General features: G+C 56.0%; 1 protein-coding gene across 1 annotated transcript in view; it reads left to right on the forward strand.

Annotated features, from left to right (window-relative positions):
- The window catches only part of TNS3 (tensin 3), a 187,763-nt gene that overhangs the window by 79,781 nt on the left and 94,719 nt on the right, over positions 1-13,263 (forward strand). The window contains exons 13-15 of the mRNA XM_007463691.1: positions 8,309-8,438; positions 8,778-8,843; positions 9,800-9,904. Of these exons, the coding sequence (XP_007463753.1) occupies positions 8,309-8,438; positions 8,778-8,843; positions 9,800-9,904 (301 nt within the window). The remainder of the gene's footprint in view (positions 1-8,308; positions 8,439-8,777; positions 8,844-9,799; positions 9,905-13,263) is intronic.

Consider the following 13,263-nt stretch of genomic DNA (forward strand, 5'->3'; position numbering starts at 1 on the left):
GCGTCGTGGGGATGAGATGAGCTGGGGCAGCCCGTGGGGGTGAGGGCCTCGTGCTGTGACCCAGGGCCCACTGAGGCTTGGCCTGGGGGTGGCCACCACCTCCCCGTGCCCCCGGGCGATCGCCTACCGCGCCTCACTGCTGTCCTAGGCCCACGTCGGCACCGCCGCCTGCGAGCAGGGGGCCTACCTGAGCATCACGTGCACCCAGCTTCAGCTGGGATGTGGTCTGAGCGGGCGGGTGGGGTCGTTCTGAGGGGACCCGGGTGGGCGGTTGCCGTTTGGACCTGGGGAGCTGGGAAGCGGGGCTGGGGGAGGAGGCGCTGGCAGACACCAGCTGGTGTCCGCCAGCCGGTGCCACTGCGGGCGCCGGGAGCTGTCCCGCGGCACGTGGCGAGCTTGTCGAAGCCGGCCCTGCTGCAGCAGGGAGGCACCGACCGGGGAGTTTGGGACGAGGTCGCCTGCACCGTCTGCAGATGAAAGATGGTGCCTCAGGGCACCCATGGCCGCGTGAAAGGCGCCTGTGGCCGCGTGTGCTCAGCCCATGGCTCTTTTCAGGTATATTGGTAAGTGGCTTTGAGCCAGTGGCCGAATGGGACTCGCCCTTGCCTGTGCCTGCCTTGCTGCTTCTCTGCGCGAGTCCGCAAGTGTGATTATTAGGCCCTGCTCGAAAAGTTTCACTTCCAGCCGACACTTGTGAGTCTGCTTGGTGCTGAGTGGCGCATCCTGAAGCGCCAGCTGCAGGTGAAGGCGTCGGGCCGGCGAGGGTTCGGGGAGCACCTGCCCGAGACCTCTGGAGGCGCGCGAGGCCCGGGTGGGGAGGGTGAAGGGTGGACATCGGTGTGGCTAGGGGGCCGTCGGCCTAGAGCCGTCAGAGTGGGTGGACCTCTCCTCCTCATACAGCGCTGGGGGGGGCGCCCTCACGGTCACGGGGGAACAGAGGTGGGCTGCGGCACAGGCCCAAGTGGGAGCGATGGCAAGAAGGCTGGTGTGGGCCTCAGCACGTGGGCTACACCCCTCCTCAGAGGTTCTGGGGAGGAAGAGCTGGCCCCTCTCTGCCCGGCGATCAGGCCCTTCCTCCCCCGTGGGCACCCCTGCCTCTGCCTGCCCGCTTTTCTGTCCAGGTTTTAGCAAAGGATGCTTTACGCCCAACCGCCCCTGCCCTCTCTCTGCCCTCCGTCCGCATCCCGGGGACCGCATCCCCGTGGCCGTCTCTGTGGCACTGCGTGTCACGTGGGCCCTTTCTCTTTGCGGAGCCCCTCTCCAGGTTCCCCTCCGGCTCCTGGCGGTCTCCGCGCTGCTGTCCTCTGGGCATCCGTCTCCCGCGAGTGCCGGTCCTGTTGGCCCCGTGTCTCTCTCGCTGGGTCCGCGCTGCCTCTTCTTCCTTCTGCCTTCGTCCTCGGGCCTCAGGTTCAGCCCTTGCTGCCTGCCAGCCCCCTGGCCTCCATTCTGCTACTTTCTAGGACCGTCCCCACCGGTTCCCCAGACTCCGCGTGGGAGCTTCGCCCTGGCGTCCCCTGGCTCCACTTCTCTCGTCAGTCGTGCAGATCCTGTACCCACATGCATCCTGAATCCCCGAGCCCTGGCCTCGCAGCGTGACCCCGTCCGAGCACGGCGTCCCGCAGCCGTGGCCCAGCGCCCTCCCCGCGGGGGGAGGAGAGGGTCCAGGCTCCTGTATGTGGCATAGGATCCCCTGGGTGTCCTGCCCCCTCAGCCACCTAGCCCGAGAGATCCTGTATTATCTGGCTTGTTCTGCACACGGCCCCATGGCCTTTCCTCTGGGTCTTGTTAATGCCTCCCACCCGTGTCACCCACATCAGGCACGACTGGGGCACATGGCTGTGCCCTCCCTGAGGCCGTGTTTGATGATCCGTCGTGGCTGGGTATCTCGTCTGCCTCCCTAGTGGGTGCCCAGCCCTTGAGGCAGGCGGCTGACTTGTCCCAGCCTCTCCAGAGCCAGTAATTGTGCTCCTCAGGGGTGGTGGCTCACGCTTGCTGGGATCCAAGAGGGGACCCTGTGCCCAGTGTGCCATCGTCCCCAGCTTACTGCCCAGAGCCCGCCCCTGAAGCGGGAGTCCCTGGGCAAGTTCACACCCCAGCAAGAACTGCAAGCTGCCTCTTGCGTGAGGGGACAGCCGGCTGGATGAGCCCTGAGCGATGCTGCAGGAACCTGAGAGGTCTGGCATTCAGGTGTCCTGTCGCCATGGGGTCTCTTGAGGGGAATGTTTTATGCCGTGAAGTCACCCTGTCTGTGAATTTTTGCTTCCGTTGGAAAGGCCGGCAAATAGGGATCTCTTCACAGGAAACGCTTAACTTGATAAAACCGGCCCCTTCCTGCACCTTTATGCGTTCTTAACGTGGAGTATTTTCGGACTGAATTATTATTTGATTTATACTTCCTGTGTTTACAGTTCATTTTTGTACACTCTGCACTTATTTTTTGCAACGTTATCAGATGGGAGAAGGGCGATGCGGGTTACAGCTGGACATGGGTAGTTTTCCATCACACAGGGTAATTTTTCCTTGCACCATTTGTGGAAATGATTACCTAGGAGGTTTAGTTTAGCTATTGATCTCTAAGAAGTCTCAAAGTAGCTCTAGCCTGTTGTATTCGTTTCCCAGGGCTGTCATGACAAAGTACCACAGACTGGGTGGCTTAAACAATAGACATTTCTCAGTGTCCTGGAGGCTGGAAGTCTGAGATCAAGGTGTCAGAGGGCTGGTTCCTCCCGAGGCTTCTCTCTTTGGTATGTAGATGGCTCTCTTCTCCCTGTGTCTTCACATCATCTTCCCTCATGTGTCTGTGTGTGTGTGTGTGTGTGTGTGTGTGTGTGTGTGTGTGTGTGTGTTGTGTGTGTGTCCTGATCTCCCCAGTCAGATTGGATTAGGGCCCACCTATATAACCCTACTTTACCTTAACCACCTTTAAGACTTCAACATATGAACTTTGGGGGCACAGAATTCAGTCCGTAATACCTGTGCCCATTGAATAAACCCATTCTAGAATAGACCTATTCTAGTAAGGTTAATAGTGAAATCAGGTACCATTGGTTCTCCGGCACCTTAGGCTCTGATTTGTCATTCGTCCTCTCGTTCATTCCCCACAGCGTGTGTCCTGAACAGGTGACGTGGTGGATGTGAACGGGAATCACACACAGGTCCTACTTCCAAGACTTCAGATTCTAGTTGTTGAGTGAGGTGAGCTGGCAGATCACTCTCGCGCAAGTAGGATTTGGTGTGTGCTCGGGTGCACAGAGGCAGGGTCTGAAGGTCCACGGATGGGAGAGAGGGTTCCAGTGCGTCCGAGGAGGAGGGTCTCCGAGGCCGTGCTGTCCGGCCTGGAGCACAGGCCCAGGGCATCCCCACACTCAGACCATAATCTCTGGGCGACACATTATGCTGCATGATCTGTGGACTCCTTGGAATCCCAGGGCTGTTGGTTCAACCTGAAAATGACCTCAGGGATCAACACAGGGAAGTAGGTGGGCGGCAGAACGTTCCTTCGTGTTGGTTGAGCTTCCTGGGGAGTAGCGTGAGCCGTCTCCCCTCCTGCTGTGCAGGTTGGCTCTGGTTTCCAGAGTCTCCAGGCAGGAGAAGCCCCTGGTCGCAGATGAACTGTGGGAGACCCCTGCACTTCGGTTTGCCCTGTCCTTCAGTTTTAGGGAGTCATCGCTTGGTGCGCACCTCTGCGGATCCAGTGGGCGTTCCTTCAGTGGAGAAAGCTGCAGATGGGGAATGTTTCAGGGCCTTTTCTGTGTAAAGGTTCAAATGTGTAGGCGGTTTAATTTCTCATCAAGAATTTGGCAACGATTGTGACTTGGACAGAATCCTAAGCTGCAGAGAATGCTTTTATAGGCTACCCACCCCCCAGCTGCAGAGGGCTCAGCTGGGCTCTGGCGTCTGCAGAGCCTGCCTCTGCTCTGGAAAGTGGAAGGGAGCTCCCAGGGAAGGTTGACACTTTGATCACCATCCTGTGAGGTGGAATGTTGTCCTTTGATTTTTTTTTTCCCCTCCTTGATTTTGGTAAATGCCGGCCTTGTACACAGGTAAACCTGCCTCTTTCCTCGTGAGGGATTCTGCATTGAGACTGGTTAACAGAGGTAACAGGGGTCCAGTTTATAAGAAGTAAGGCCTCATCAGCTCTTTGGGTTGAGAATGCTACGTGGGAAAGTGGAGGGGGCTCCGTCTGTCATTCCTTCGACTTGGGGGCTGGCGGGAGGGCTGTCACTGGGGGCCATGGTGACACCCACCCGCTGTCCAGCTTTGCCTGGACACTGCCAGCCTGTCCGTGCGCACCTTCCCACTGCACACCTGACCCGCCCGTCTTTGCGATGTGCTTGCACTGAGGGTCAGATTTTCGAGACCACCCCAGAACTTCTAAAGGGCAGAGCCTCAGGTGTTCAGTAAACATGCTCCTGTCGGGTGGGAGGGCAGAGGCGTTCGAGAGTACAGCCGTGTCATTATGTAACCTCGCTAAGGAATTCGCATGGGCCGCAGGCCCGTCAGGAGCCTGGCTGTGGTCCAGAGCCCTGATGGGCTTGTAAACACTTTCCCATCCACATGCCTCGTCTTGCTGCCTCTGCTTGTGCAAACCCCATGGCCACTTACGTTCTGTCCTCGTGGGGCGGGGCTCCGTGACCTGGCTCCAGCGACCTGACTTCTAAACAGAGGGAACCTTTCTCAAGGAGCCATTGCAAACAAACAGCACCTTAGTTTATTGTTTCTTGCTAAGGGCACTTACGTAAGATCAGGGAAGATGAAGGCGTCTGCAGGCCTCTCTGGATTTGCTCCCGCGGGGGTCGTTAAAGGACTTCTGTTGTGCCGTTTTGTCCTGGGACTTGCTGTGCGCGCACCCTTCTCCGTCGCTGTGCCGTGGGTCTCCTGGACGTGGATCGGGCCTGATCCGTTCTTCATCTCAGCCCAGTGGACCTACTTGTGTTTTCATTCACAGCCAGTACTGCTGACCTACTAATGGTTTAGGAAGTGAGTTACAGCCTTGCCACCCTCTGAAATCATTTTCACCTCCAAGTGAAGTGAAATCATGGTTAGTGCTGGCGCTGGATAATGCAGGTATTTTCACTTAGGTAGGCAGCCATCAAGCTTATTAAGCCTTTAAGCATGTGTGGCTGTAGCATCATCTTTGAGGACGCACATTCCTTGATGCCTGTGTAGACAGCCACCGGGGCCACCAGCAAAGTGCGTTGAAATTGTTGTTTCAAATGCAGGTATTCTAAAATCCAAAGGCAGAGGATTGATGTGTTCTTAGAAACTCTCTGGGGGAGACCTAGGTAAACAGAACGGCTAAGCTGGAGGGATGAAGGGGGTATTACAGACCTCAATCTCTAATTGTTGCAAAATGTTACCAATACTTTATACCTTAAAAGGCGCATTTTGGGCACTACTGTCAAGCAAAATGTTGACGGTTCTTTCCATGGAGTGTTAGGAGCCTGATTCTGGTCTCTTGTCACTGATGCTACTAAGATTTATTGGTGCAGATGATGCATCGTTCCTGGCTCTGCAGGGGGTGCCAGAGGCCCCCCGGGCGGGTCTCCTGCTGGGTGGGTCCATCTCCTTTCCTGTTGGAGCTGCCAGGACCCCACGTGACCGAGACGTCTGCGGTTTTCTGTTCCTTCAGGAGAAAGTGGGGGTCATTCTTGAGGTGGCCAGGAGGACTGGAGGGGATGGCGGGTACCATCCTGGGCAGTGGGAAGAGGAGTCCATGGTGAAACGACGGGCGGGAGTATGGGGAGGGCTCAGGTCTCCACCAGCGAGGGTTTTCAGGAGGCCCCGGAAACCCTTCGGCGAGGGCACGTATGCGCAGAGGGCGGCTGCTCTGTGGCAGTGGGATACCCCGCTGTTCCTTCCACCCTGAACCCTTGTCGTGTGAAAAACACTAGACACTAGAGTCATGCTGGGCCTGGGGAGGTGCCTGTGCCCCAGAATGATTGGGAGCTAGCAGCCTAGGGAGGGTGAACCTGTTTGCTGTCCCACCCGTGCCCCAGGGTGTGTGGTGATGTCTGCCTTCCCCTGCCTGGTGCCTGGAGTGGGCTGGGATTCGTGTGTGTGTGTATGTGTGTGTGTGTGTGTGTGTGTGTGTGTGTCTGCTGTGATGATGCTGTGATGAGTGATGGTGAGACCAGAGGAGGGGAGTCCACAGAACGTCTTGGGTTCTGGGGAAGGTGGGAGCCGGGGCTGGGGGCTCTTGGTTGGCATGAGCAGCCGTCAAGAGCTGCCTGCAGGATGAACGCTTCAACTCAGAGCAGGAGAAGGTGTCCCTGAAAGGGAGCTGTCGTTGGGCCTTCTGTGCTGCCCCGAGGCTGCATATGCCTCTTTACCCAGCACCTGCGACGCCCCCGTGTCCACCTGGGGCTCTGCCTGCCCACAGGCACCTGGTGCCAGCTTGGGGGAGCTGCCAGCTCTGTGTAGCGTGACCCTGTGGGCTGGCCTGGGGCTGCTTCCCTCAGTGGATGTCAGCTTCTGGAGGCCTTGTTGGGTTATTTTACAGCCTCAGTCCGCCTCAGTATTGATAAAGATTTAAGGGCCAGACTGGTGTGCGCCTGAAACTCTCTTTCCTTTTCTCTAGTCTTCTCCCCTTTTTCCCTCGTACTTCCAAGGTACCAGTGGAAAAAGGCAAACGGAGAGGGGGCGGTCCATCACCCCACAGAGATGGGCACGTCCTCTGCGTGGGAGTCTCCACCGCAGCACGTGTGGGACCTCTGCTGAGCGGTCAGCGCGGTCAGTGTGGGGCGAGGGCCTTGGAGGGGTGAGGATGCAGGTAGCACATTCTGGAAGGAAGGCTGAGAGGACAGCCTTTGAGGGAGCCCTGCTGAGGATCCAGAGACCCCAGACCGGGTGGGAGAGGACTTGCGGCCGGCGATCCATTTGCTGTTGGAAAGCAAACTGAAGGTTTCACGCTTCTGCAGAATTCTCGTTGGCCGGTTCCCTGGCCAGAGGCGAAGGCCAGGCCTGAGTCTGGATCCCCACTGGCCGCGTGTGCACAGGCCGCCTGGCACCTCCCGCCTCGTCAATGCTCAGCTCGTGTTTGGCAACGTGAAACACTCCCCTGACGGTCTGTTTACATTTTTTCATCAGACTGCCTCCTTGTAGATAGCACAAAGGTAGACGACCTCTGGGTCTACCCTAAGGGGCACAGTTCCCGACACGCTGGCCGCGGCTCCTTGGGCCTTTATTTTTTCTCTCGAGTGGTGGTTTCACTGGTGAGGGTTACAGACCGGTCACCTGCGGCATCCTCCCGCATCGCTGGTCTGGACGGTCAGTGACCTTGCACAGAATCATTGAAGCCCGGCTTTTTCCGAGCAGAGTCTCTTTTGTGAGCATGGCTGCCTCTGAGGTCCCTGCACCTCCAGACTCCCCTCCTCCCGGGCATGCTCAGTGCAGGGAGTGGCCACCTCTGCTGAGTGTCTGAGGGCAAGATCCAGCCTGCTTCTGGTCTTGGACCCCTGGGGACCCTGGAAAGGAGCCCTGCCCTGCCGTGGGAGGGAGGAAGGGTCCCCTCTCCTGCAGCACGCCACCCCGCCATGACCTTCGAGCCCTCCTCGTGGCCAGCGCCGTCCACAGACCCCTCAGGCAGGGGCAGGGAGGCCCCCGTGTAAAGGTGGGAAACGACACCAGGGCCTCTCCCCTGCCCACCCTTCCCTGCCACGTGCCAGGAAGGGGTGCTTCCACCCTCCATAGCAGCACAGTCACTCCAGGGGCCTGAGCTGCTTCCAGGGACCTAGGGCCACGGAACCACAGCCTGAGTTCAAATCACATCCCTGGTGATTCTGGAGACTGGTCTCAAGTGACCATTCAGGATGTCTGGACAGCCCAGCAGTGGAATTTCAATTCCAAGGCCTCTCTCCCTTGCCCCTCCCTTCCTCTCCCTTCTCCCCATCTCTCTCTTTCTCTCTCTGAATTATAGCACGCAACATAAATATTGAGCGTAGTCCAGAAAGTGGTGACCGCCTGCTTCTTTCATGAGAACAGAAAGGCTTTAAGGTGAAACATGGAGAGTTTAGATGAAACGAGAAAGAAGAGGCCACGGAATTTCATTCCTCAGCTGTCTTCCAAAGTAGAGGTGTGGTCCGTCTGAGGACTGAGGACTGTGGGATTCCTGTCCTGTTGGAACAGCACAGGTGTCCTCCGGAAGGACCAAAGCCGCGGTGACGTTTGCAGCCCGTCTCCTGGGTCGGGAACTGCTGGCGGCTGCGCGCACTCCCAGCCCCTCCTGGAAGGGAGCGGCCTGTGTACCCCCCGACAGGCGCCTTCCACGGGCACGGGCTCCCCTGAGGACGCACCCTCTTTACCCCAGGTGAAGTGCTACCACAAAAAGTACCGCTCGGCCACCCGAGACGTCATTTTCCGCCTGCAGTTTCACACCGGGGCTGTTCAGGGCTATGGACTTGTGTTTGCAAAGGAGGATTTGGACAACGCCAGCAAAGGTGAGGTCCCTGCCCCGAGTCCAGACTGGGGGTGTGGGGAGTGGACCCTCGGCGGGCGACCCCCGGCGGCCTCATGTGTTTCTTTCGCTGTTCTCCCCCGCTCCACCCGTAAGTCAGCCTGTGGACAAAGTCATTACCAGTCTCACAAAAGACTGGCAACTGACCCAACGAAGAAAAATTTCTAGAGAAATGGTGAAACTGCTGATACTACCACTGTCATTGGTGCGCTGTTGGGGGTTTGGGAAGGGTGTTGTCCTGGTTGGAATATGAGGACAAAATTCATCCACCCTTTCCTGTCTCATTGTCTCCAAATTTGTTGACATAAGATTTCTATTTTAGATGACCGTTTTCCTGATAATGGGAAGATTGAGTTAGTCTTCTCAGCCACTCCTGAGAAGATTCAAGGTGGGTAGAATGCAGGATGCTACAACCAGGGGGCAGGATGCTGACCTGGTTAGGTGATGCATATGCTGGGGCCTCTGCCTGGCTTCCCACCTCTGCACATAATTGGAAATATAATATATTTTAAAAAATAGTAGGATATTAGACAGTGGGAGGGCATTGCCTTAGAGACAGTAGGGCCCAGGTGGGTCAATAAGACCCCAGAGATGGTGTGGCTCACCCAAGGAAGGGCCCAGAACCTTAGGACTGGGGCCGTGTCTTGATGCCCTGTTTACTTCTCGCTCAACAAACAGCTACATATTTTTAAAGAGGATTAGAAATATAGTAGACTGCAAATATTTATGAGCAAAACAGACTCTCTCCTTTCTTCTAAAAATACACTGAAAGAGAAATCAGTCCCTTTATCGTGGAGGCAAATGGTTCATTTCCATCGCCAAGATCCATACTCGTGAAAGTTTTAATTCAGTTTTTAATAGCTGTGGAAAAGAAGCACCCAGTGCCGTAGATTTAGGCATGAACTATTAAATGCAAGGCTATGGGGTAGAAACCCGCCTGGCATTCTCAGAATGATCAGGGAGCCTCGAGGGAGGGCCCAAACCCGCCCCTCCCGTCCACCTGCCCTGAGGCCGATCCTCTGGGTGCCTCTGGGTCCTTGACCTGCCAAGCCATCCGGGTGATCCCTTAGTGCAGAAACAGCGCCCAGAGCCCCGTACCCGGTGGGGTGGAGGACCGATGTTCGTCTTTCCTTCCTGCCAAGTGGTGTTCACTGTTGTTCAGTTCATCCCAAACAGTGCACAGCAGCTCTGATTACTGGAGGGCTTGTGGGAGGGGGCGTGGATCAGAGTGCTGGGCTTGGACACTCAGATGCGGCGGCTTCTCTGCCTCATCGCTGGCAGATGCCCAGAGGCACCGGCTTCTCTCTAACTAACGCCCGTTGCCCCCGTCCCACCGCCCTGCAGGGTGTGAACATTTGCAAAACGACCATGGGGTGATTGTGGACTTCAACACGGCAGACCCACTGATCCGCTGGGACTCGTACGAGAACCTGAGTGCAGACGGTGAAGGTGAGTCTGGTTACGTTGTGTCAGTTACCAGAGAATAGGGCCCCCAAAAAGCAGCCTGTTCACATTTAGATCAGAAATCTCCTTGCAGTCTGCTTGGAGGCTGGGAAGCCTGCCGTCCAGGACCGCTGCCGTTGTGAGTCTGAGGGCACTCGTGGGAATCAGGCTTGGTTTTATTTCTGTTTGCTCATTACACTGGTGTCCTGGTTATGTGGCTGCATCATTTAATCTCTGTTTTTGTGAGTCTGTCTCTCTCAAACATATTCTCTCTTTGCCACGGGATATGCAGTTTGGGTCACAAGTATCATGAAGGAGGAAAGGAGTGAAGGGTGGCATCTGCCAGGTTTATAGAAAGAAGCCCCTGGAGGCTGATTTCAAAGAATAGGGATCATGGCCTTTCGTCTTTTTCAACCACCAGTTGAGAACAGACCTGATTTGGGAGAGAAGAATCAAAACATTTTTGTCCAATTACTTTCATCCAGACATTAAATAGCCAAAAGCAAGTCTTGTGGAGGTAACTCCACCAGTGCCCATCTTTGTGCATCTCTGGGCTCGCAGGGACCGGCGGCTGGGGATGTCTGCGGTCCACGCCAGGGGGCGTGAGGCTCCTCTACTTGTGCACCGGGGGTGTCTGGGCTCGCGTCAGTGTTTTTGCGATGCAGACCCTCCTGCTGTCTAGAGGTGAAGCCCGCGTCACTGTTGTCCTTCAGGCGCGGTTTCTAAATGCCGGCTGTGTGTTTCACAGCAGGGGTGGCCCCTGTCTGGTTTCATCACCTGACTGCTCCCTTGGAGCCCCTGTCAAGCGTCTGCACGTACCTCTAAGCACTGTTGCAGTGCCGGGTCCATCCACCACACTGCGTTCCATCAGAGGGGTTCTCAAGAGCTCTTGATTTTTTTTCTTAGACCTCTCGAAACTACTTTTTTTCAAAATTGAGGTATACTTTTTTGTGTGTGTGGTACGCGGGCCCCTCACTGTTGTGGCCTCTCCCGTTGTGGAGCACAGGTTCCGGACGCGCAGGCTCAGCGGCCATGGCTCACGGGGCCAGCCGCGCCGCGTCATGTAGGGATCCTCCCGGACCGGGGCACGAACCAGGGTCCCCTGCATCAGCAGGCGGACTCTCAACCACTGCGCCACCAGGGAAGCCAAAATTGCGGTATACTTGGTGTACGATATTATCTAAGTTACAGGTGTACGACACAGTGATTCACAATTTTGAAAGGTTATACTCTATTTATAGTTATTATAGAATATCGGCTATATTCTCTGTGCTGTACAATATATCCTGTAGCTTATTTATCATATACATAATAGTTTGTACCTCTTAACCCCCTACCCGGATCTGGCCCCTCCTCAGTTGCACTTGACCTCGGTGGAACTCATGTGGCGTTCCGAGTTCTCATGGTTGTTAAGTGCTGCCTCTGTGGCCCCTGCTGCCAAGGCCCTGCAGACCCTTGCATAGCCACCTTCCAGAAAGCATACACAGCTTCCCTCACGTGGAAACATTACCCTCCCTGAAGTTCCCTCCCTTCCCCCAACTCTCCAGGGCTCCTCGGTGAGGCTGACCTGCATCGGTGAACTCATTGCTGATGCCGGGACCGGCGGCTGGGGATGTCTGCGGTCCACGCCAGGGGGCGTGAGGCTCCTCTACTTGTGCACCGGGGGTGTCTGGGCTCGCGTCAGTGTTTTTGCGATGCAGACCCTCCTGCTGTCTAGAGGTGAAGCCCGCGTCACTGTTGTCCTTCAGGCGCGGTTTCTAAATGCCGGCTGTGTGTTTCACAGCAGGGGTGGCCCCTGTCTGGTTTCATCACCTGACTGCTCCCTTGGAGCCCCTGTCAAGCGTCTGCACGTACCTCTAAGCACTGTTGCAGTGCCGGGTCCATCCACCACACTGCGTTCCATCAGAGGGGTTCTCAAGAGCTCTTGATTTTTTTTCTTAGACCTCTCGAAACTACTTTTTTTCAAAATTGAGGTATACTTTTTTGTGTGTGTGGTACGCGGGCCCCTCACTGTTGTGGCCTCTCCCGTTGTGGAGCACAGGTTCCGGACGCGCAGGCTCAGCGGCCATGGCTCACGGGGCCAGCCGCGCCGCGTCATGTAGGGATCCTCCCGGACCGGGGCACGAACCAGGGTCCCCTGCATCAGCAGGCGGACTCTCAACCACTGCGCCACCAGGGAAGCCAAAATTGCGGTATACTTGGTGTACGATATTATCTAAGTTACAGGTGTACGACACAGTGATTCACAATTTTGAAAGGTTATACTCTATTTATAGTTATTATAGAATATCGGCTATATTCTCTGTGCTGTACAATATATCCTGTAGCTTATTTATCATATACATAATAGTTTGTACCTCTTAACCCCCTACCCGGATCTGGCCCCTCCTCAGTTGCACTTGACCTCGGTGGAACTCATGTGGCGTTCCGAGTTCTCATGGTTGTTAAGTGCTGCCTCTGTGGCCCCTGCTGCCAAGGCCCTGCAGACCCTTGCATAGCCACCTTCCAGAAAGCATACACAGCTTCCCTCACGTGGAAACATTACCCTCCCTGAAGTTCCCTCCCTTCCCCCAACTCTCCAGGGCTCCTCGGTGAGGCTGACCTGCATCGGTGAACTCATTGCTGATGCCCTGAGCTCTCACCTGGAGCTGCAGCACCTTGCTTGGGTCCCTGGAAGAAGGCGCAACTGGGCCCCTAGACCTGCAAAGGCGGGGGCCTTGGCCGGCAGGAAACAGGGTCTCAGCCATGCTTCCACCAGGGCAAAACTCTCTCTAGGGTTTGGTAGCCTATAGAACCGTGTCTTTGGGCTAGAAAATGATGTTGCAGCCCTCTCTTCTATCTGCACTTCCATGCCTAGTCCCTACCGATTGAAAAAAAGAACCAAAAAACCACACGCACACAGAAGCATTACGTAAGCTGTATTTATCTTTGGAAATCCCTGCTGTCCTGGAATGGACCCTCCACAGTGGCCTTCTGTCAGGGACCTTGACCCCCCCCTTTTATGTCTGAGTGAGGATGTGGACAAGTGATTCCAAGTGTCCTGTCTTCATTGTGGAGAGTCACTCCTCTGCTCCCGGCTCTGTGGCCCTGGCGGGGTGATGGGGGTCCTGCTGCCCCATCAGCATTTCGTGGGGCGCTATTTCAAGGAGAGAGAAGTTGGGAGGGCTGAGGGCAGACAGCGGGGCAGCCTGCCGGAGCCTCTCCTATGCCATTTTATTTAATCCACGTCAGAACCGGTGACCCATTTTAGAGGTAAAGGGGGCAGTTCCCCAGAGAAATCAAAAGCTAGACATTGGTGAGGGGTCCTGGTAGCCATTCGGGGTTGTGTACTCTTGGTGATCACGGGTGAAGCTGAGTGAGTTGTC

The sequence above is a fragment of the Lipotes vexillifer genome, unplaced genomic scaffold (genome assembly GCF_000442215.2).
Source record: "Lipotes vexillifer unplaced genomic scaffold, Lipotes_vexillifer_v1.1 scaffold759, whole genome shotgun sequence".
In the NCBI taxonomy this organism is placed as follows: Eukaryota; Metazoa; Chordata; class Mammalia; order Artiodactyla; family Lipotidae; genus Lipotes; species Lipotes vexillifer.